Source organism: Chiloscyllium plagiosum, chromosome 11 (genome assembly GCF_004010195.1).
Source record: "Chiloscyllium plagiosum isolate BGI_BamShark_2017 chromosome 11, ASM401019v2, whole genome shotgun sequence".
Lineage (NCBI taxonomy): Eukaryota > Metazoa > Chordata > Chondrichthyes > Orectolobiformes > Hemiscylliidae > Chiloscyllium > Chiloscyllium plagiosum.
In genome coordinates, this window is record NC_057720.1 from 28,275,772 (window position 1) to 28,297,022 (window position 21,251).

The following is a 21,251-nucleotide window of genomic DNA, read 5'->3' on the forward strand; positions in this document are numbered from 1 at the left end:
CTGGGAGCCGGGAGCTGGTGTAGGTGTAGAGCTGGGAGTGGGGTCGGAGCCAGTACCTGGAGTGGGTGTGATGGTGGGGGGAATGGGGGTAGAGTCATGAGTAGGGGTAGTGTTCCCCTTGGGGTTCTGGGGGGTGGGGATAGTGACAGTGGGGTCTGTGGGGGGCGTGTCAGCAGAATGCAGGTGAGTGGCGCTGGTGGGGGCGGAAGTGGTGGTGACCACGGCAGTGGGGGTGGCTGAAGTCACTGAACATGTGGCATCAGCGATGATGTGAGGGGCGGAAGTGATGTCACGTGTGATGCATGAGGAATTGTGAGGGTTGGAAGTGGTTGTGGGAGTGGCCATGATGGGGGCGGAAGTGACATCATCAATCAGCGTGGGGGGGTGGCAGCTACACCAGCCGCATGGCTCATGGCGTTTGAGTAGTTTCCGAGGCCAGGGGAATCTTCTGGAATGTTTGAGGAGCGCTGGTTATGGAGGTGGGTAGATAAAAGTTTGTTGTACTTACAGTTTTTGATGTTTGAGATGGAATTGAAATACAGTTTGTTGAGAGTATGAATTCTCCTGAGGATGTAGTACAGAGTGGGTCCTTTGCAACTTTATGCACCATGAAGAACCAACCGTCTTGAACTTCAATATTGCAAAAGTATTTGAACCTCAAAGAACTACAATAGATTGTGCTCCAACATCAATCTTTCTGTAACACCTTAGAAAAGGTTTATTGATCGGCACCGCGTAAGAGCACTTTTGAGGTCGGTTGCACCCTACTAGCAGTTTCATTGGTACGTCTGGTATTTCTAGAGTTATTTTTGAATGTTTCATTCTCAGCACAACAATAAGGGGCGGCATGGTGGCACTGCTGCCTCACAGCGCCTGAGACCCGGGTTCAATTCCCGCCTCAGGCGACTGACTGTGTGGAGTTTGCACATTCTCCCCGTGTCTGCGTGGGTTTCCTCCGGGTGCTCCGGTTTCCTCCCACAATCCAAAAGATGTGCAAGTCAGGTGAATTGGCCATGCTAAATTGCCCGTAGTGTTAGGTTATGGGTGGGTTGCGCTTCGGCAGGTCGGTGTGGACTTGTTGGGCCGAAGGGCCTGTTTCCACACTGTAATGTAATCTGATCAATAACAAAAGGATGACAGAAGTAATTAATTATTTTGTCATCTTTAATTCAAAGTTTATTTAAAATGATTACTGATTACAAGCAGGAAACTTGAGCTGTCCAAAATTAAAAATGGAATTAAGAAAAGACATATATGATTCCCAAAAAGGACAGAAGTATTGTTTTTAAACAGGATTTTAGCAAATTTAAACAGTACATTGACCAAGCTGTACTGATTTCTGGCTTCGGAAAATGTAGCTCCATTTTGAAAATTTCTGAGCTTCCCAGTATCTTTGGAGCATGCTAAAATTATTTTTTCTATTTTTCATCTTATGCTGGGTTCTACAGTATTCAAATGGAGACACTGGCAAATGTGCCAGATCATTCTGTCAGCACTGCGCTGTCAAGAGGAACAGCCCATTGTTACCCCAGTTGTAAACTAGAACAATTCACATCTTTGTATTTACAGTATTGTCTCCGGTTTCCTCTGGTCAGTGCATTCAAGTAAAATTGTGCAATATACTGGTGTAGCACAGGAAACATCTGTAGTTATCACTTTCAATGAAGAGCAAAATGGATCATCACACAATAGCAATTACTTGTCCTATTCTACCAGGTGCTGACAGTATTTCCTGAATGGGCTCTTAATCAATAACTAAACAATGCAATTACATTATAGAACTGAGTCACACTATTATAATGCCTTTTACACCTCTAACATCATGAACTTGGATTCTATTCAAAGCAGGTGAAAGTGAGGACTGCTGGAGATTAGAGTTGACAATGTGGTGCTGGAAAAGCGCAGCAGGTCAGGCAGCGCCTGAGGAGCAGGAGAATTGATGCTTCGGGCAACAGCCCTTCATTAGGGATGAGGCTGTGAGCCGGTGGGGTGGTGAGACAAATGGGAGGAGAGTGGGGCTCGGGGGAAGGTAGCTAAGAGTGCAATAGGTTGTTGGAGGTAGGGGTGAAGGTGATAGGTCGGAAAGGAGGGTGGAGCAGATCGGTGGGAAGGAAGATGCACATGTAGGACAGGTCATGAGGGCGGTGCTGAGTTGGAAGGTTGGAAGTGGAATAAGGTGAGGCGAGGGGCAATGAGGAAACTGGTGAAATCCAAATTGATGCAGTGGGGTTGGAGGGTCCTGAGGCAGAAGATAAGGTGTTCTTCCTCCAGGAGTCAAGTGGTTAGGGAGTGGCGATGGAGGAGGCCCAGGACCTGCATGTCCTTGCTGGAGTAGGAAGGGGAGTTGAAGTGTTCAGCCACAGCCGGTGAGGTTGATTGGTGTGGGTGTCCTGGAGATGTTCTCTGAAGCACTCTATGAGTAGACATCCTGTTTCCCCAATGTAGAGAAGACCACATCGGGAGCAATGGATACAGTGGAAGTGCAGGTGAAACTTTGGATGTGGCAGGCTCCTTTGGGGCCCTGGACAAAGGTGAGGGGGAGGAATGGGCGCAGGCTTTGCAATTCCTGCAGTGGCAGGAGAAGGTGCAAGGAGAGGAGGGAGGAATGTGGACCTGATGAGGGAGTCATGGAGGGAACCGTCTTTGTGGAAAAGTGGATAGGGGTGGGGAGGGAAATATATCTCCTGGTGGTGGGGTCCGTTTGTAGGTGGCAGAAATGGCGGAGGATGATGCAATGTATACAGAGGTTGGAGGGGTAGAAGGTGAGGACCGAGGGTTCTGTCCTTAATGCCGTTGGAGATGGTGGAGTTCGAGGGTGGAGGTGCAAGAAGTTGATGAGATGTGCTGGAGGGCATCTTTGACCACATGGGAGGGGAAATTGCAGTCTTTAAAGAAGGAGGCCATTGGTGTGTTCTGTGGTGGAATTGGTCCTCCCTGGAGCAGCTGCAATGGATGTAGAGGAATTGGGAATAAGGGACAGCGTTTGTACAGGAGGCAGGGTGAGAGGTGGTGTAGTCCAGATAGCTATGAGAGTTGGTGGGTTTGTAGAAGATGTCGTCAGTGTTGAGTTGGTCACCGTTGATGGAGATGGAGAGGTTCAGGAAGTGGGGGGAGGTGTCTGAGATGGTCCAGGTGAATTTAAGGTTGGAATGGAATGTGTTAGTGAAGTTGATGAACTGTTCAACCTCCTCATGGGAGCATGAAGTAGCGCCAATGCAGCCATCAATGTAGCGGAGGAAAAGGTGGGGAGTGGTGCCGGTGTAACTACGGAAGATGGACTGTTCCACATAACCGACAAAAAGACAGGCATAGCTGGGGTCCATGCTGGTGCCCATGGCTACCCCTTTTGTCTGGAGGAAGTGGGAGGATTAAAAGGAGAAATTATTGAGGATGAAAACTCGTTCAACCAAACGAATGAAAGTGTCAGTGGAAGTGTACTGGTTGGAAGAGGAAGAAACGCAGGGCTTGGAGACCCTTTTCATGGCGGATGGAGGTATATAGGGACTAAATGTCCATGGTGACGTTGAGGTGTTGGGGGCCAAGGAAACAAAAGTCTTGGAGGTGAAGGAGGGCATGGGTGGTGTACCGAACATATGTCTGGAGTTTCTGGACCAGGGCAATATCAAGGTATGTGGAGATGAGTTTGGTGGGGCAGGAGCAGGCCAAGACAATGGCTCGGCTGGGTTAGTCAGGCTTGTGGATCTTGTGTAGGAGGTAGAATCGGGCGGTGCAAGGTTCCCGAACTAAGGGTGGGAGATCCCCTGAGGTGATGAGGTTGTTTACGATCTGGGAGATGATGGGAGGTGAGGTCGTGAACAAGGGGGCAATAGGAGGAGGTTTCTTCAAGTTGGCGTCTGGCTTCAGCGGAGTAGGGGTCAGTGTGCCAAACAAATACCGTCCCCTCCACCTTGTCCGCTGGTTTGATGGTGAGTTTGGGGTTGGAGCGGAAGGAGTGGAGGGCTGTGCATTGTGAGAGTGAGAGGTTGGAGTAGGTGACAGGTTGAGGCGGTCAGTGTTCCAGCGGCGCTGCCGAGTTGGAAGGTTGCGACTGGGTTAAGGTGGGGTACCCCTGGGCAAATTGCAGAAACCCCTCTCTTATCTGAAAAATGCCTTAGATCAATTTCAATTAAACCTGACTAGTTGATCTGTTGACTTTAGACTCTACTGAAAATGCTGATGTTCATATTGACAGGCACTTAAGAAGATTTGAAGACCTAAAAATGTGTAAATGTCAGTTCTTCCTTTTAAAAAAACTATTGATGTCTTTTTATTTCCCTATAATTGGTGCTTTTTATTATGTTCGAACAGGGATTTTGATTATCAGTGAGGAAATACTGTATTTCCATGAAGTCTTTTTTATTAATGGGCTACAATGGGAGACTGTTACACTCAGAATGTTCAGTGCATCATTACAAATAAGCAGAAGCTGATTAGCAAGATCAGCAAGATTTAATTTACACAATGCTTCAGATATCACATATTGCAAATTGCACAGACCTTTTTTTAATCTGTGACATCACTCACCTTAGTCTCTCAACCCTGGAAATGTCATCTCAGACAATCTGAGCCATGTCAACCATGGCATCCCAGTGCTTTCTTTAAATTTCAGCTTGACCATAATTCTGCTTCCTTTTTCATTTTTTGTCTTTCTTTAGCCATCTCAAAAGGATTTTTTTTAAAAACTTATTTGTTCAAGGGAATGTGTGTATCACTGGCTAAGCCAGCATTTATTGCCTGTTCCTAATTGCTCTGCAGAAGGTGGCGGTGAGCTGTCTTCTCAGACTGCTGCTGTCCTTAGAGTGTAGGAACATCCATGGTGCTATTAGGAAGAGAATTCTAGGATTCTAGCAACTATGAAGAAATGGTGAAATCGTCCCAAATCAAATCAGAATGACTTGAAAGAAAACTTGCATTTGGACAAATAATCCAAAAGTAATATATCACTTGGCTGATAATTAGAAAGCTAGATGAGAATATCGACAGTAAGATATAGAACCAAGATTAACCCAATCGGCCCATTGAGTCTTCTCTGTCGTTTGATCATGACTGATATATTTGTCAACCCTATTTCTTCAGCCCATAACCCTTGTTCCCCTGACTTAAGCAACTGTTGAAGTCTTCTTAGATCTGAATAATTGGTGCTTTTTATCATGTTTGAAGAAGAATTTTGATTGTCCTGATTTCCACCAAGTCTTTTTTAGTAACAAGCTATAATAGGAGACTGTTACTCTCAAAATAGTGGGCGGCACGGTGGCACAGTGGTTAGCACTGCTGCCTCACAGCGCCAGAGACCCGGGTTCAATTCCCGACTCAGGCGACTGACTGTGTGGAGTTTGCACGTTCTCCCCGTGTCTGCGTGGGTTTCCTCCGAGTGCTCCGGTTTCCTCCCACAATCCAAAAATGTGCGGGTCAGGTGAATTGGCCATGCTAAATTGCCCGTAGTGTTAGGTTAAAGGGGTAAATGTAGGGGTATGGGTGGGTTCGCTCCGGTGGGTTGCGCTTCGGCGGGTCGGTGTGGACTTGTTGGGCCGAAGGGCCTGTTTCCACACTGTAAGTAATCTAATCTAATCTAAAATATTCAGTCGGTCATTACAAAGAAGCAGAACCTGGCATGCTGGCTCTGTGGTTAGCACTGCTGCCTCAAAGCACCAGGGACCTGGGTTTGATTCTATCCACCTAGGATATGTGGATTAGCTACAATTTATGCAGGATTAAACGGGATAGGATAGGGGGATGGGTCTGGGTGGGATGTTCTTCCAAGGGTCAGTATGGACTTGATGGGCTGAATGGCCTGCTTCCACTATGTATGGGTTCTATGATTCTAATCAAGAACCTGTCTGTCTCTGTCTTAAATGCACTGAATGACCTGGCCTTCACAGCCTTCTGTGGCAATGAGTTCCACAGACTCGGTATCCTTTGGCTGAAGAAACTCCCCCTCTTCTCAGTCCTAAAGGGTTTGAGGCTGTACCCGTGCATCCTCTGTTCTCTTACCAGTGGAAACATCTCTCTCTGTATTTAAGTTTTGAGTAGGGAACAAAGAGATTCCACAAGATATAGACTCGTTAAGTGAATGAATGACAAGTTCACAGTTTGAATATATTGTATTTGTGTGTTTGCATTTACATTGCAATTAATAAAAACAATATTTTTTTAATAGCTTGAAACTTTTAAATGTGAACATCAGAGAAATTTAGCTTTACTCCATTGAAAATGTAGAAAATTAGTGTGCATGTGCAAAAAGCATGTAGGAAGGCTTATTAGCCTTTATTGCAGGATGGTTGGAATACAAGAACATGGGTGGCACGGTGGCACAGTGGTTAGCACTGCTGCCTCACAGCGCCAGAGACCCGGGTTCAATTCCCGCCTCAGGCGACTAACTGTGTGGAGTTTGCACGTTCTCCCCGTGTCTGCGTGGGTTTCCTCCGGGTGCTCCGGTTTCCTCCCACAGTCCAAAGATGTGCAGGGCCAGGTGAATTGGCTATACTAAATTGCCCGTAGTGTTAGGTAAGGGGTAAATGTAGGGGTGTGGGTGGCTTTCGCTTCGGCGGGTCGGTGTGGACTTGTTGGGCCGAAGGGCCTGTTTCCACACTGTAAGTAATCTAATCTAATCAATAATAAAAAAAAAGAAATTTGTACTGTGCTTTGGTAAAACACGTGGAGTTGTGTGTGTAGTTTTAGTCTCTAGGAGGAACAATATATTTGTATTTGATATGTTGCAATGAAAGGTCACTAGGCCTCGGGCACTTGGGATGAGAGGCTGAGTAAATTGGGCATATACTCTTTGGAGTTTAGAAGAATGGAAGTTATTCTCTTTGAAAGTGAGATGATTTTGAACAGACTTGACAGAGTAGACACTAAGGTTGTTTGCCCTGGAGGTGAAAGTCATATATGCCGGGGCATAACCTTAGGGTAAAAGGTTACTAATTTAGAACTGATATGAGAAAACATTTCTTCACTCAAAGGGTTTGTGAATCTTTGAAATTGTCCACCCCAGAGGGCTTTGTATGCCCTGTCATCAAATGTCATTCAAGGTTGAGATGAACAGGTTTTTGTTGTCTCATGGAATCTAGCAACATGCAGAGCATGCTGGAAAATGAGGTTAAGGCCATGATTGCTGAACACGTTGGTGCGACTGTATGTCCTCCGTCTTCTGTTTCTTATGCTCCTGAGGTTTGATGCCTGAAACTGAATAAAGTATGTAGTTGGAGCCTGACCAAAATAAACAGAAGTCGTGCAACCAAGAATGGATTAAAAGAAAATTGGTACCAAGTTTACCAGTAATTTACAATGTGGTTGGCTTCACATCAATATAGATTTATGGAGTCTATTTTAGTCTTAACAAAAATCCAAAGTGGACTGAGATTTCCTACTCCATATGAGACTCAATGTTTTGTTAGGTCTGTTCCTGATTTATTCAGTATGAATTTAAGGGCCATCAAAGGTACGATGAGTGAATATTTTAGCTTTCTCCCTCTCTTTTGAACTTAATAGAGAAATTTAAAGTTAATGCTTGGTTAATAGCATGATCCTGGATTAATATTGGCTCAAATTCCAATCAAGGTTGGAAACCCTACTGTTCAGACATTTTAAAAAAAAAATCCTACTTTTTGATCAATTCCACGATGGAATTTCCTGGACAGGACCCACGTTTCGTGAAGGGGTGGAGACCAGTGTTCAGGAATAATCACAATGGAAACTAAGTCCTCATTGGCAAATGTAAATGCTCATGTTCTGTAGTTTAAATGTCAGTTGGCAGTTTGATAGCCAAGGTGTAAAAATAAGGTAAGTGAGGTGGGTAGAATGACACGTGTGTGTGTGTGTGTGTGTGTGTTGGAGGGACGGTGGTTGGTGGGATATAGGATGGCAGTTTTGTGGGTGAGGGAGGTAGGATTGCAATTGGGTGTGGAGGACATAGGATAGGATTACACTTAGGTGTTGAAGAGTTAGGGTACAAAGTAGAGAAGTGGTTGGGGACAGATTGGTGAGGGGTTGAGGGGCACTTGGGTGAGGTGTGGGGGTGGTGTGGGCAAGTGTGTTAAGAGCATAAGGCACCATGTAAGTGGTTGAACTCTTATGGTAGGTCAAGGTGTTTGTCTGAGGAAAGATGCTTTGTCTGGCAGGGTTGAGTTGTTGTCGTCGGTCCAGGGGTACTTGCTGTTGGGTCAGGAAGACGAGTGTGTCTGTTCCAGTGGGAATGGATCGGGGTGTCAGGTATCCAAGAAAGGAGATTTGTAGTTGTTAAGATCAGTGATGAGTCAAGGGTTCACTTTAATAGTAACCAAGAAGTTACAGTAGATTTTTCATATTGTATCTTTTCCTGATAACTAATAAGCTTATTTGAGTCAAAGTCCTCTAAAGTATCTGAGGCTGGTTAACATTTTAAGAGGATTCCAGATGGATGGTAATTTCTACGGCATGTATCAATTTCCACAAGGTCTATAGAAATGATTATTTGAATGTGGGAATTTCCGGGCCATTAGATTTGTTAAAAATTATTCCTTTGTTCTCTTTTTTACAAGCACAGGAGCATGCACAGGCCATTCAGCTTATCGATACTGCTCTGCTGTTCAATTAGCATATTTCTGATCATTTACTTCAACACCACTTTTTCATACAATCTCCATACTCGTTGATATTATTAGTATTCAGAAATCTAGTGACTTCTGTATTGAACGCGCTCCATGATTGAGCTTTCACAGCTACCTGGAGTCATAGAAATACAAAAATTCTCCATTACAATTTTTAAAAATTCCTTCTCATGTAGTCTTAAATGGTCTACTCCTATTTCTGAGACTCCCCAGGTTCCAACTCATCAGCGAGAAGAAATATCCACATCCACCCTGTCATGCCCTGTAAGAATTTTTTAAGAGTGAAATCACCCTTTATTCTTAAAACTCAAGTGAATAAGGGCCAAGTTTTCTCAATTTCTCCTTGTAAAGCAATCTCCTTGTAAAATGTCCATCCTTAGATCAGAGGATCAAAATGTACACAATACTCCAGGAGAGGTCTCACTAAGACTGTATATAATTGCCTCAACACAGATGGGATAAAGGCCAACTTACCATTTGACTTCCTGATGGCTTGCTGCACTTGTGTGGCAATTTGTAGTTATTCATGAGCAATAATACTCAGGTTCCTTGGACATTAGTATTTACCAATCTCTCACCATTTAAGAAATATGTTATCTTTCTGTTTTGCTTCTACCAACATAGACAAGTTCACACTTATTAATGTCATATTCTGTTTTGTATTTGTCCATTCATTTCGCCTTTCCAAGTCCCTTGAAGCCTCCTAACTGTATCCTCACAACTCCTACTCCCACCCAGTTTTGACTCATCCGCAAATTTGGAAATATTATATTTGGTCTCCAAATCTAAATTATGTATATACATTATGTCTAGGCAATGATCCTTGCTGAAACCCAGGACTAACAATCTGCTTTCCTGAAAATGATTTGTTTATTCCTGTTTCCTGTCTTTTTAACTAATTTTCAATCCATACTAATTTAGTATCCTCTCCCAACCAATTGCTCTAATTTGTTTTACTAGTTTCCTGCCTAGTATCTTCTCAAACCTCTACCAAATTCCAAGCTTATCACACTCATTGATTTTCACTGATTTTTGGTTTAACAAATTCATCCAACTGAACCTTGAAGACCTTGCCAATCTGTATGTTAACTATATATCATTTGGGTCGAGAGTGTGGTATTGGAAAAGCACAGCAAGTCAGGCAGCATCCGAGGAGCAGGAAAATTGACATTTTGGGCATAAGCCTTCATTTCTGATGAGGGGCTTATGCCCATCATGTCAATTCTGCTGCTCCTCGGATGCTGCCTCACCTGCTGTGCTTTTCCAACACCATACTCTCGACTCTGATCTTCAGGATCTGCAGTCTTCATTTTCTCCTATATACCATTTGTATTTAATTATCATTACAGTTTTTAATAAACCTGTTCAGACATGTTACAATACATCGCCTGGGCACATAGGACCTTAATCGAGACGTTCTGGCCCAAAGTGGGAAAAGTACCACTGTGCCACAAGAACTTCTTTGAGCTTTATTGTATGGTCAGATGTCACACGACACCAGATTATAATCCAACAGGTTTGTTTGAAAGTACAAGCTTTCGGAGTATACTCCTTCGTCAGGTGAAGTGACAAAGTAGCAGAACTCTGAAAGCTTGTGATTTCATGTAAACCTGTTGGATTATAACCTGGTGTTGTGTGACTTCTGACCTTGACCGCCCCAGCCCAACTCCTGCAACCACATCATGGCTACCAGCTTTATTGTATCCTGTTGGAGGACAAGGGTATCTTAAAATCATAGGGATATTTTGCAATCATCTTGATCAAAGATGTTATTATATAGCTCTGGATCAGGTTGGACCTGAACCTGGGCCTCCTAACGCAGAGATAGGTACATGACCACTATGCCACACGACCCCCTCATAAAATCATAGAATGGTTTCAGCACAGAAGCAGGCCATCATTGCTAGCGTCTCTTTAATCATTTTGTTAATGTCTCTTTGTTAAATAAGAGCAGGAGTAGCCCATTTTCTCCTTCGAACCTGCTCCTTCACTCATTATGATCATGACAGATTATCCAACTCGATAGCCTGTGCCTATTTTCACCCCATATCCTTAGAACTCACCAGCCCCAAGTCCAAATCCATCTCCTTCTTGAAATCGTACAATGTTTTGGCGTTGACAGCTTTCTAAGATAGTGAATTCCACAGGTTCACCACTCAAGTGAGCTACTTTATTCTGGATGATATTGAAATTCTTGAGTTCTATGTGTGCCACACTTATCCAAGCCACCAGCATTTACATTTCCTCCTCAATATGCTGGAATACGATAGATAGTTTTGTTGTCCTTATCAAAGGAAAAATATAATAGCATTGGAGGCAGTCCAGTGAAAATTCAATAGGCTGATTCTAAGTTTGGAAGAACTGTCTTAACAGGAGAGGTTGAGTAGCTTGGGCCTATACCTATTGGAATATAGAAGAATGAGATGTAACTTTATTGAAACATTCCAAATTTTAACATGGTAGATGTGGAAAGGTTTCCTCATGTGGGTGAGTCTGGGACCAGACAGCATAATCTCACAGTCCTTTCACAATCATGACTTGTGTCTTGCAGGGGAGTTTGGAGGTAAGTTACTTGCCACGGAACTCTTCACATTGAGAATATCCTCCGTTGTGTTGTATGGCACTTACTGTGCTAAATGGAACAGATTTTGAAAAAATCTTGCAACTCAAGGCTAGGCATCCGTGAGGTGCTATGGACCGTTAGCAGCAGAACTGTACTTAAACACAGTTTGCAAACTTACATTCCAGAATGTGCCCCACTCCTCCATTGCTAGCAGGCCAATGGTTCATAAGGCCATAATGTGTCGGAGCAAAAGTAAGCGATTCAGATCAAGTGTGCTCCACCATTGAATGAGATCATGAATGATCTGATAATTCTCAACACCACTTTCCTGCCTTTTCTTCATTACCCTTTATTCTCTTACTAATGAAAAATCTGTCTAGCTCAACTTAGAATATATTTAATGACAGCCTCAACAGTCCTCCACTGTAAGGAATTCCATACTTTAACAACCGTCTGAGAGAAGAAATTCCTCCTCATTCCTGTCTTAAATGGGTGACCCTTTGTTCTGAGATTATACCGTCTAGTCCAAGACTCTCCCACGTGAGGAAATAATCATTCCACATAGAGTCGTTAGAGCTGTACAGCATGGAAACAGACCCTTCAGTCCAACTTGTCCTTGCTGACCAGATATCCTGAATTAGTCTAGTCCCATTTGCCAGCACTTGGCCCATATCCCTCTAAACCCTTCCTATTCATATACCCATCTTAAATGCCTTTTAAATGTTGTAATTGTACCAGCCTCCCCCACTTCCTCTGGCAGCTCATTCCATACACGCACTACTCTCTGCATGTAAAAGTTGCCCCTTAGGTCCCTTTTAAAACTTGCCCTCTCACCCTAAAGCTATGTCCTCTAGTTATGGACTCCTCCAATCCAGGGAAAAGACCTTGTCTATTTACCTTATCCATGCCCCTCGTGGTTTTATAAAACTCTATAAGATCTTACCTAAGTCTTTGACATTCCAGGGAAAACAGCCCCAGCCCATACAGCCACTTCCAATAATTCAATCCCTCCAACCCTGGCATCACCCTTGTAAATCTTATCTGAACCCTTTCATTTTTCACAACATCTTTCCGATAGGAGGCAGACCAGAATTGCACACAATATTCCAAAAATGACCTAGCCAATGTCCTGTACAGTCGCAACATGACCTTCCAACTCCTAGCTCAGTACTCTGGTCAATAAAGGAAAGTGTACTAAATGCCTTCTTCACTGTCCTTTCTGCCTGTGACTCCACTTTCAAGGAATTAGGAACCTGCACTCTAAGGTTTCTTTGTTCAGCAACACTCCACAGGACCTTACCATTAAATGTTAAAATCCTGCCCTTTCCAAAATGTAGCATCTCACATTTATCTAAATTAAACTCCATCTACTACTCCTTGGCCCATTGACCCATCTGATCAAGATCCTGTTGTAATCTGAGGTAACCTTCTTCACTGTCCACAACAATTCCAATTTTGGTGTCATCTGCAAATTTACTAACTATACCTCCTATTTTCACATTCAAGTCCTTTATATAAATGACAAAAAGCATTGGACCCAATACTGATCCTTGTAGCACACCACTGATCAATACCCTGTCAAAATTTTGTATGTTTCAATGGGTTACATCTCATTCTTCTATACTCCAATTAGTATAGGCCCAATCTACTCAACCTCTCCTGTTAAGATGGTCCTTCCACACTTTGTATCAGCCGAATGAATATTTACTGGACTGCCTCCAATGCCAATATATCTTTCCTTTGACAAGGAGCACAAAACTATTCATCGTATTCTAGCATATTGAGGAGGAAATGTAAATACTGAGTATTTGCAAAAACATTATTTTTGAGCTTTGAAAAATGGGTTCAACTTGTATGGTGTGACTTATGATGTAGAAGACATATTATTCCTGTGATTATTTATTCTAATGTCTTCCAGCTTAACAAAAGGCATTAAGAAGTCAGTGATATTTTAGCTTCATATGTCTACATCCAAATATCTTTTTTCTGCTAGCAATTCCAAACTTCCTGATTTGTTACCTGGGAATATGTTGAGGCTGTTTATTCTGCTTAATGGTGTCACAGTTGTCAGATGCTTGGCAATCACATTGACTTGGTGCCACCTTTCAAATTGATGTTAGTAAAGATGAAATCCACGCTACTACAGATGTCAGTCTTTGTGGGTAGCTTTTTCCAAGTTCAGGGCTAAGTACATTGCTTCAGTGCTGAGTGCAGAAGGGCTGACAATTACAGTGCAGTGCTGCAAATTAGTTTATAATGCCAGTTTTGCAGCGTATTAGAAAATTGATTGGTGTAGTCTAACCTGGTTTCTTAATTGAAGTATTAGATTACAATTCTTACAAATGTAAAAATTTGTATGAGCTATAAGGAGAGGCTAGAAAAACTAGGGTTGTTTTATCTGGATCACTGAGACTGAGGGGAGACTTGATAGACATTTCGAGACTAAGGAGAGACTTCATAGACATCAATAAAATTATGTGATGCTTCGATAGAGCTGACAGTCAGAATCTTGTTCCTAGAGTTAAAATGTCTAATACTAGAGGGGAATCATTTAAGGTGAGAGGGGGAAAATTCAAAGGAGTTGCGAGGGGCAAGGTTTTACTCAGAGTGTTAGGTATCTGGAATGTGCTGCCAGAGGACTGGTGGTGGTGGAGGCAGTTACATGCAAGGAATGGAGGCATATGGTCCATGATTAGGCAGAAGGAAATAGTTTAATTTGGCGTCATGTTCGGCACAACATCTGGGCCAAAGAACTCATTCCTGTGCTGTATTGCTTGCTGTATGTTATGTGTTATAATTTTCTTGTATTTCGTGATCAATAAACTAACCGAGGCAGAAAGGTTAATTGAAATCCTAAAAATACACCATCTGTCTTCCTGTACTCTTACCCATGTCTGTATCCTCACCTGTTAGTATATTTTAATATCGTATTAGACATGTGAAATTACTGTCTTGCCAATGTATTTTAACCTGGAAGTTTCTTGAGTAGTTTTTTGATGAGGTTTTGGAAGAATTCGCAGTCTGAACAGATCATGCAGCTGTCATTATTTGAACTAACTTGGTGGGGTGTATTGGTTTGTATAACATGAGGGTGAACAGAAAAACTGCAGCACTGTGTTGTCATTGAAGAATAACATCAGAACATCCCTCTTGTTTTGAGGGGAAATAAGTTTGAAATTCAATACATCAGTTCTGTGATTTTATTCTTTAATCTGGAATATTTAGAAAGGGATAGACAAAATGCATAATAAAAGCTGCTGCTTTTGCTGAATTTGGTTTTCTGTCATTTTTGTTTTTACAGAGTCAGTTATACAGAAGATTCTGGGGATAACTAAGCACTACACTTTGACTTCATATCTGGACAGGTAGGTACAAGAATATAGAAAGGAACAGTGCAACTATACTTTTAAGGGAAATATAAATTATTTCCGAGACGAGGCAGTTCTCGCAAAATGTTTGAAATAAGCAACCTCAAATTTCCACTAACAGCTGAGAAGCAATTATTTTGATATTGATAGGTCACAGTTGTTTCCATGGCTGATAGGCATGCCCAGTGACTTTCATGTTGAGTGTTTCCAAACAAAGGTTCATATTTTATACATATTCTGGCTTCAGACACTGGTTAGATTCCTTAGGATGTCAATAAATTTTCCCTATCTTTTTGCAGCTACTCTGATATGATGGTAATTTGTTCCTTATGCATGGTCTGATTTAAGAAATTAGCAGTAAATTTGAATGGACTTCAGAGATGTCAGATAAGTGGTTTATTTATGGCTCTGGAAGTCACAGGTCTTTTCATTCAGTACTAAAGTTAAAGGGTTAAAAAAACGCCTTAGAGACATGCATCAGCATAACTTTTTCATTGCGTATTGTCCATCAGGAATACATAATTTGTGTCAGTGTTCATAAAGTAATCTGTTGAATATATTCCCGAAGCTATGACTCAATCAAAATGCACTGACTGCATTTAACTTGTTCTACAATATACACCCCTATCCTTACAAAGCTCTGATCACAATCTTGGTTGAAAACACTGTCGTTAAGATAGTAATTCTTTCCTTTAAGTTTCGAAAGAGAGTCACTCTTTACCTCTGTGATTATTCCTCCAGCATTATATTCATGCATTCAGCCTTACTATATATTTTTAGTTCCACTATCAGTAACTGCTTCTTCACCCAGGCCCTTTTCCTTCCTTTTTCTTGGCATCTTTATCCTTCCCTTCCTTCTTTATTTTGAAAACCTTCTTAAACTGCTTTTACCTCTCCGTCCATCTTTTCTTTTTCTCCGTCCTACATGTTGAAGCTTATTGTCTACCTTGCTGTGAAGCTACTTGATGTTTTTCTGTGTGTGAGAAGATGTTCAAAAATTTATATTAGTGTTTTTTCATTTTAAGAAACTTTATACCTCGGTTTGTGCACTGAGCTGGAAGGTTCATTTTCAGAGGTTTCGTCACCATACTAGGTAACATCACCAGTGAGCCTCCGGTGAAGCATTGGTGTCATGTCCTGCTTTCTATTTCTGTCTTGGTTTCTTAGAGTGGATGATATCATTTCCAGTTCTTTTTCTCAGAAGATGGTTGATGGAGTCCAAATCAATGTGTTTATTGGTGGAGCTCCAGTTAGAATGCCATGCTTCTACGAATTCTCGTGTGTCTCTGTTTAGCTTGTCCTAGGATGGATGTGTTGTCCCAGTCAAAACGGTGTCCTCCTTTATCTGTATGTAAGGATACTAGTGATAGTGGATCATATCTTTTTGTGGCTAGTTAATGTTCATGTATCCTGGTGGCTAGTTTTCTGCCTGCTTGTTTGATCTACTATTTCTTACATTCCTTGCATGGTTATTTGTAAATGCCATTTGTTTTGCTGGTGGTTTGTATTGGGCCTTTTAGGTTCATTAGCCACTGTTTAAGTGTGTTGGTAGGTTTGTGGGCTACCATGATGCCAAGACGTCTGATAGTTTGGAAGTCATTTCAGAAATGTCGTTGATGTAAGGTAATGTGGCTAATGTTTCTGGGCACGTTCTGTCTGCTTGTTTGGGCGTTTTGTTGAGAAATTGGTGGACTGTACTTATTGGGTTGAGAGTGTGTTGGAAAATGAAACCAGGTCAGGCAGCATCTGAGGAGCAGGAATGAGGAAGGGTCAGGCCCAAAAAGTCGATTTTCCTGCTCCTTGGATGCTGCCTGACCTGCTGTGCTTTTCCAGCAACACACACTCCCCAGCATCTGCAGACCTCACTGTCTCCCTGTATTTATTGGGTATCCATTCTTTTTGAATACGCAGTACAGGTATTTTTCTCCTGCTCTTCCTAGTTCCTGGGTGCTGTAGTGTGTTGTTGCTCGCTGAAATAATGTCCTGATGCAGCTCCGTTTGTGTGTGTTGGGATGATTGTTTCTGTAGTTATTTGGTCTATGTGTGGTGTTTTCCTGTATACGCTGGTTTGAAGCTCCCCATTGACTGTTCGCTCTGCCCAAGAATTCCTGAACATCATCAAAGACATAAAGATAGAAGAGGATGAAATAATGGTCTCCTTTGATGTGAGAGCCCTGTGCACATCAATTAACATCAACCTGGCCAAAGAAACACTGGTTGCACTACTAGAAGAACCAAAGACACAAACATCAGACTTCATCTGCAAAGATAACATAATCAAGCTAGTTGGCCTGTGCCTTATCACCCATTTCAATTTCAATAGCAAGACCCGACAAGCAAGTCGACAGAACACCCATGGGAATGACTAGTATCAGGGTTCCTAGCAGAAGCAGTAACGCAGAGGCTCGAACAAACAGCCCTCCCAACTATCCAACCTAAACTTTGGGTCTGCTACATGGATGACACCTTTGTCATCACAAAACAGAACAAATATAGGGAACCTACAACACCATGAACAATATCCTTACTGGCACAAAATTCACAAAAGAGGAGGAGAATGACAACAAACGCCCATTCCTAGATGTCAGAGCAGAGTGAACAGTTAATGGGGAGCTTCAAACCATGCATGTACAGGGAAACAAGACACAGACCACATACTTAACTACAGAAGCAACACCCACAAATGGAGCTGCATCAGGACATTATTTCAGCAAGCAGCAGCACACAGAGACTACCAAGAGCAGAAGAAATATTCCTATACAAGAAGAATGGATAGCCAGTAGACACCAATTTCTCAATAACAAGCCCAAACAAGCAGACAAAGCACACCCAGAAACTCTAGCCACATTACCTTATATCAACGACATTTCTGAAATAACTTCCAAACTATCAGACGTCTTGGCATCATGGTAGCCCACAAACCTATCAACACATTTAAACAGTGGCTAATGAACCTATAAGGCCCTACACAAACAACCAGCAAAACAAATGGCATTTACAAAATACCATACAAGGACTGTAACAAAAGTACATCAGACAAGCAGGCAGAAAACTAGCCACCAGGATACATGAACATTAACTAGCTACAAAAACACATACAAAGGAAGAAGGACACCATTTTGACTGGGATAACACATCCATCCTAGGACAAGCTAAACAGACACGCACGAAAGTTCCTAGAAGCATGGAATTCTAACCGGAACTCCATTAATAAACACATCAATTTGGACCCCATCTACCATTCTCTGAGAAAAACAACTTGAAATGATATCACCCACCCTAAGAAACCAAGACATATAAATAGAGAGCGGGACAGAAAACCAGTGCTTCACTGGATGCTCACTGATGATGTTACCAAGTTCGGCTGAAAACAAACCTTCCAGCTCGGCGAGCAAATTTACACCCAGAACATATGAACTACAAATCTTCTCAAAAGTCACTAAGTTGTATACCTTACAACTTTATTAATTTTGAAATGTTGCTCAGTTTTAATTTTGATTACTTTCAGTTATCTCTGACCGCAAAGCAGCTATTTGACTTTCAGGTTTTCCCAAGTTGCATTCCTTAATATGCCCCTACATCAAACATAGTGTACCGATGAATATATCGATATCCATTAATATTATGTGGCAATGACAAGTCAATCCCTGTGTATTATTCCTCAGTAATTATCAAATAGTTGTGTGACATCTTCAACCAACCCATTGAATACCACTAGATAACCATAAATTTGCTGTTACCACCTTGAGAGTTTTTTTTCCTGGAGATTCTGATATCTTTTGAAAGAATGTTGACTTTAGTTGTATCAAAGAAAATAATATGGGACAAGCTCCTTATTGTCATGTATAAAGCATTGATTTTGGTTCGTTCATCATATATGCAGTCACAAGAATTTGTGAGTCTCTGAATTCAATTTCTTAAAATGTCTATCTAAACGTTAGATTTTCAATTTGTGGAGCAAATTATATTTAAACTCAGGGCTGACAATCCTGGATGTAGGAAGAAGGATGCCAAGTGCGGAAATGACCTATCTGGAAGCCTTTCATGGGGCATTGGCATCCACTTCATGGGGCATTGGCATCAGTTTTGGAACAGGGGGGATCTGTACCGTTGGGACGGTCTCCACCTGAACCGATCAGGTACCAATGTTCTAGCGAAGAGGATAAATAGGGTGGTCAGTAGGACTTTAAACTTCTGAGTTGGGGGGAAGGGGAAGTGAAATGGACAGGGAGTATGGAGGTAAATGGCAAGATAAGCAGCAGGATAGCATGTTTCCAGGCGGATTTAAAATTGAGGCAGACTGAGAATACAGTAAAAAGCAAGGATAACTTAGGACATATGACTACCAACATCTCTAATGATAAGGAAGTTAGCATTAAGGCACTTTACCTGAATGCTCGTAGCATTCATAACAAAGCCGATGAACTAATGGCACAGATAATAGTGAATGATTATGATATAGTAGGCATCACAGAGACTTGGTTACAGGGGGGTCAGGACTGGCAGTTAAACCTCCATGGTTTTTCAACTTATCGAAAAGACAGGGAGGTGGGCAGAGGGGGTGGGGTTGCCTTGTTAGTTGAGAACAAAATTAAATCTATGGTATTGAATGACACAGCGTCGGATGATGTGGAGTCTGTGTGGGTGGAATTGAGGAACCACAAAGGCAAAAAAACCATAATTGGAGTTGTGTATAGACCTCCTAACAGTGGTCAGGACCAGGGACGCAACATGTACCGGGAAATAGAGAAGGAATGTCAGAAAGGCAAGGTTACATTGATCATGGGAGACTTCAATATGCAGGTGGACTGGGTAAATAATGTTGCTAGTGGACCTAAAGAAAGGGAATTCATGGAATGCTTACAGGATGGCTTTTTGGAACAGCTTGTCATGGAGCCCACAAGAGAGCAGGCTATTCTGGACCTAGTGCTTTGCAATGAACCAGACTCTATAAAAGATCTTAAAATAAGGGAACCCTTAGGAAGTAGCGACCATAATATGATAGAGTTCAGTCTGGAGTTTGAAAGGGAGAAGGCAAAATCGGATGTAATGATGTTGCAGTTGAATAAAGGTAATTATGAGGGCATGAGAGAGGAACTGACTAAAATAGACTGGAAGCAGAGGCTAACCGGGAAGACAGTAGAGCAAAAATGGCAGGAGTTTATAGGTATAATTGAGGACACTGTACAGAGGTTAATTCCCAAGAAAAGAAAGATTAACCGGGGAGGGATTAGACAACCTTGGCTGACAAAGGAAGTCAGGAAATGTATTAAAGAAAAAGAGAGATCCTATAAAGTGGCTAAGAACAGTAGGAAATCAGAAGATTGGGAAGGATACAAAAGCAAACAGAGGATAACAAAGAGTGTAATAAGAAATGAGAGGATCAAATATGAAGGTAGGCTAGCCAGTAATATTAGAAACAATAGTAAAAGTTTCTTTCAGTACATAAGAAACAAACAACAGGCAAAAGTAGACATTGGGCCACTTCAAACTGATGCAGGAAGCCGAGTGATGGGAGATAAGGAAATAGCAGGAGAACTTAACAAGTACTTTGCGTCAGTCTTCACAGTGGAAGACATGAGTAATATCCCAAAAATTAAAGGGTGTCACGGGGCTGAGTTGAATATGGTTGCCATTACGAAAGAGATAGTGCTAGAAAAGTTAAAAAATCTTAAAATTGATAAATCTCCTGGCCCCGATGGGAAACACCCTAGAGTTCTGAGAGAGGTGGCTGAGGAAATAGCAGAGGCATTGGTTGAGATCTTTCAAGAGTCACTGGAGTCAGGAAAGGTCCCAGATGATTGGAAGATGGCTGTTGTAACCCCCTTGTTCAAGAAAGGATCAAGGCAAAAGATGGAAAATTATAGGCCAATCAGCTTAACCTCGGTTGTTGGTAAAATTCTAGAATCCATCATTAAGGATAATGTTTCTAAATTCTTGGAAGAGCAGAGTCTGATTAGAACAAGTCAACATAGATTTAGTAAAGGGAGGTCATGCCTGACAAACCTGTTGGAATTTTTTGAAGAGGTAACAAGTAGGTTAGACCAGGGAAACCCAGTGGATGTGGTCTATCTAGACTTTCAAAAGACCTTTGATAAGGTGCCACACGGGAGGCTGCTGAGCAAGGTGAGGGCCCATGGTGTTCGAGGTGAGCTGCTGGGATGAATTGAGGATTGGCTGTCTAACAGAAGGCAGAGAGTTGGGATAAAAGGTTCTTTTTCAGAATGCCAGCCGGTGACGAGCGGTGTCCCGCAGGGTTCGGTGCTGGGGCCACAGCTGTTCGCAATATATATTAATGATTTGGATGAGGGAACCGGGGGAATTCTAGCGAAGTTTGCCGATGATACGAAGTTAGGTGGACAGGAAGGTAGTACTGAGGAAGTGGGGAGGCTACAGAAGGATCTAGACAGGTGGGGAGAGTGGTCCAGGAAATGGCTGATGGAATTTAACGTGAGCAAGTGCGAGGTCTTGCACTTTGGCAAAAAGAATAAAAACATAGACTACTTTCTAAATGGTGAGAAAATTAATAAAGCCAAAGCACAAAGGGATCTGGGAGTGCTAGTCCAGGATTCTCTAAAGGTAAACATGCAGGTTGAGCCCGTGATTAAGAAAGCGAATGCAATGTTGTCTCTTATCTCAAGAGGGTTGGAATATAAAAGCAGAGATGTACCACTAAGACTTTATAAAGCTCTGGTTAGGCCCCATTTGGAGTACTATGTCCAGTTTTGGTCC

At 42.2% G+C, this 21,251-nt stretch overlaps 1 protein-coding gene across 7 annotated transcripts in view; it reads left to right on the forward strand.

Annotated features, from left to right (window-relative positions):
• Positions 1–21,251, forward strand: part of LOC122554242 (CMP-N-acetylneuraminate-beta-1,4-galactoside alpha-2,3-sialyltransferase-like) — a 627,037-nt gene that overhangs the window by 441,305 nt on the left and 164,481 nt on the right. For all 7 annotated transcript variants that reach the window (XM_043698962.1, XM_043698961.1, XM_043698960.1 and 4 more), the window contains one exon: positions 14,453–14,516. In XM_043698962.1, the coding sequence (XP_043554897.1) occupies positions 14,453–14,516 (64 nt within the window). The remainder of the gene's footprint in view (positions 1–14,452; positions 14,517–21,251) is intronic.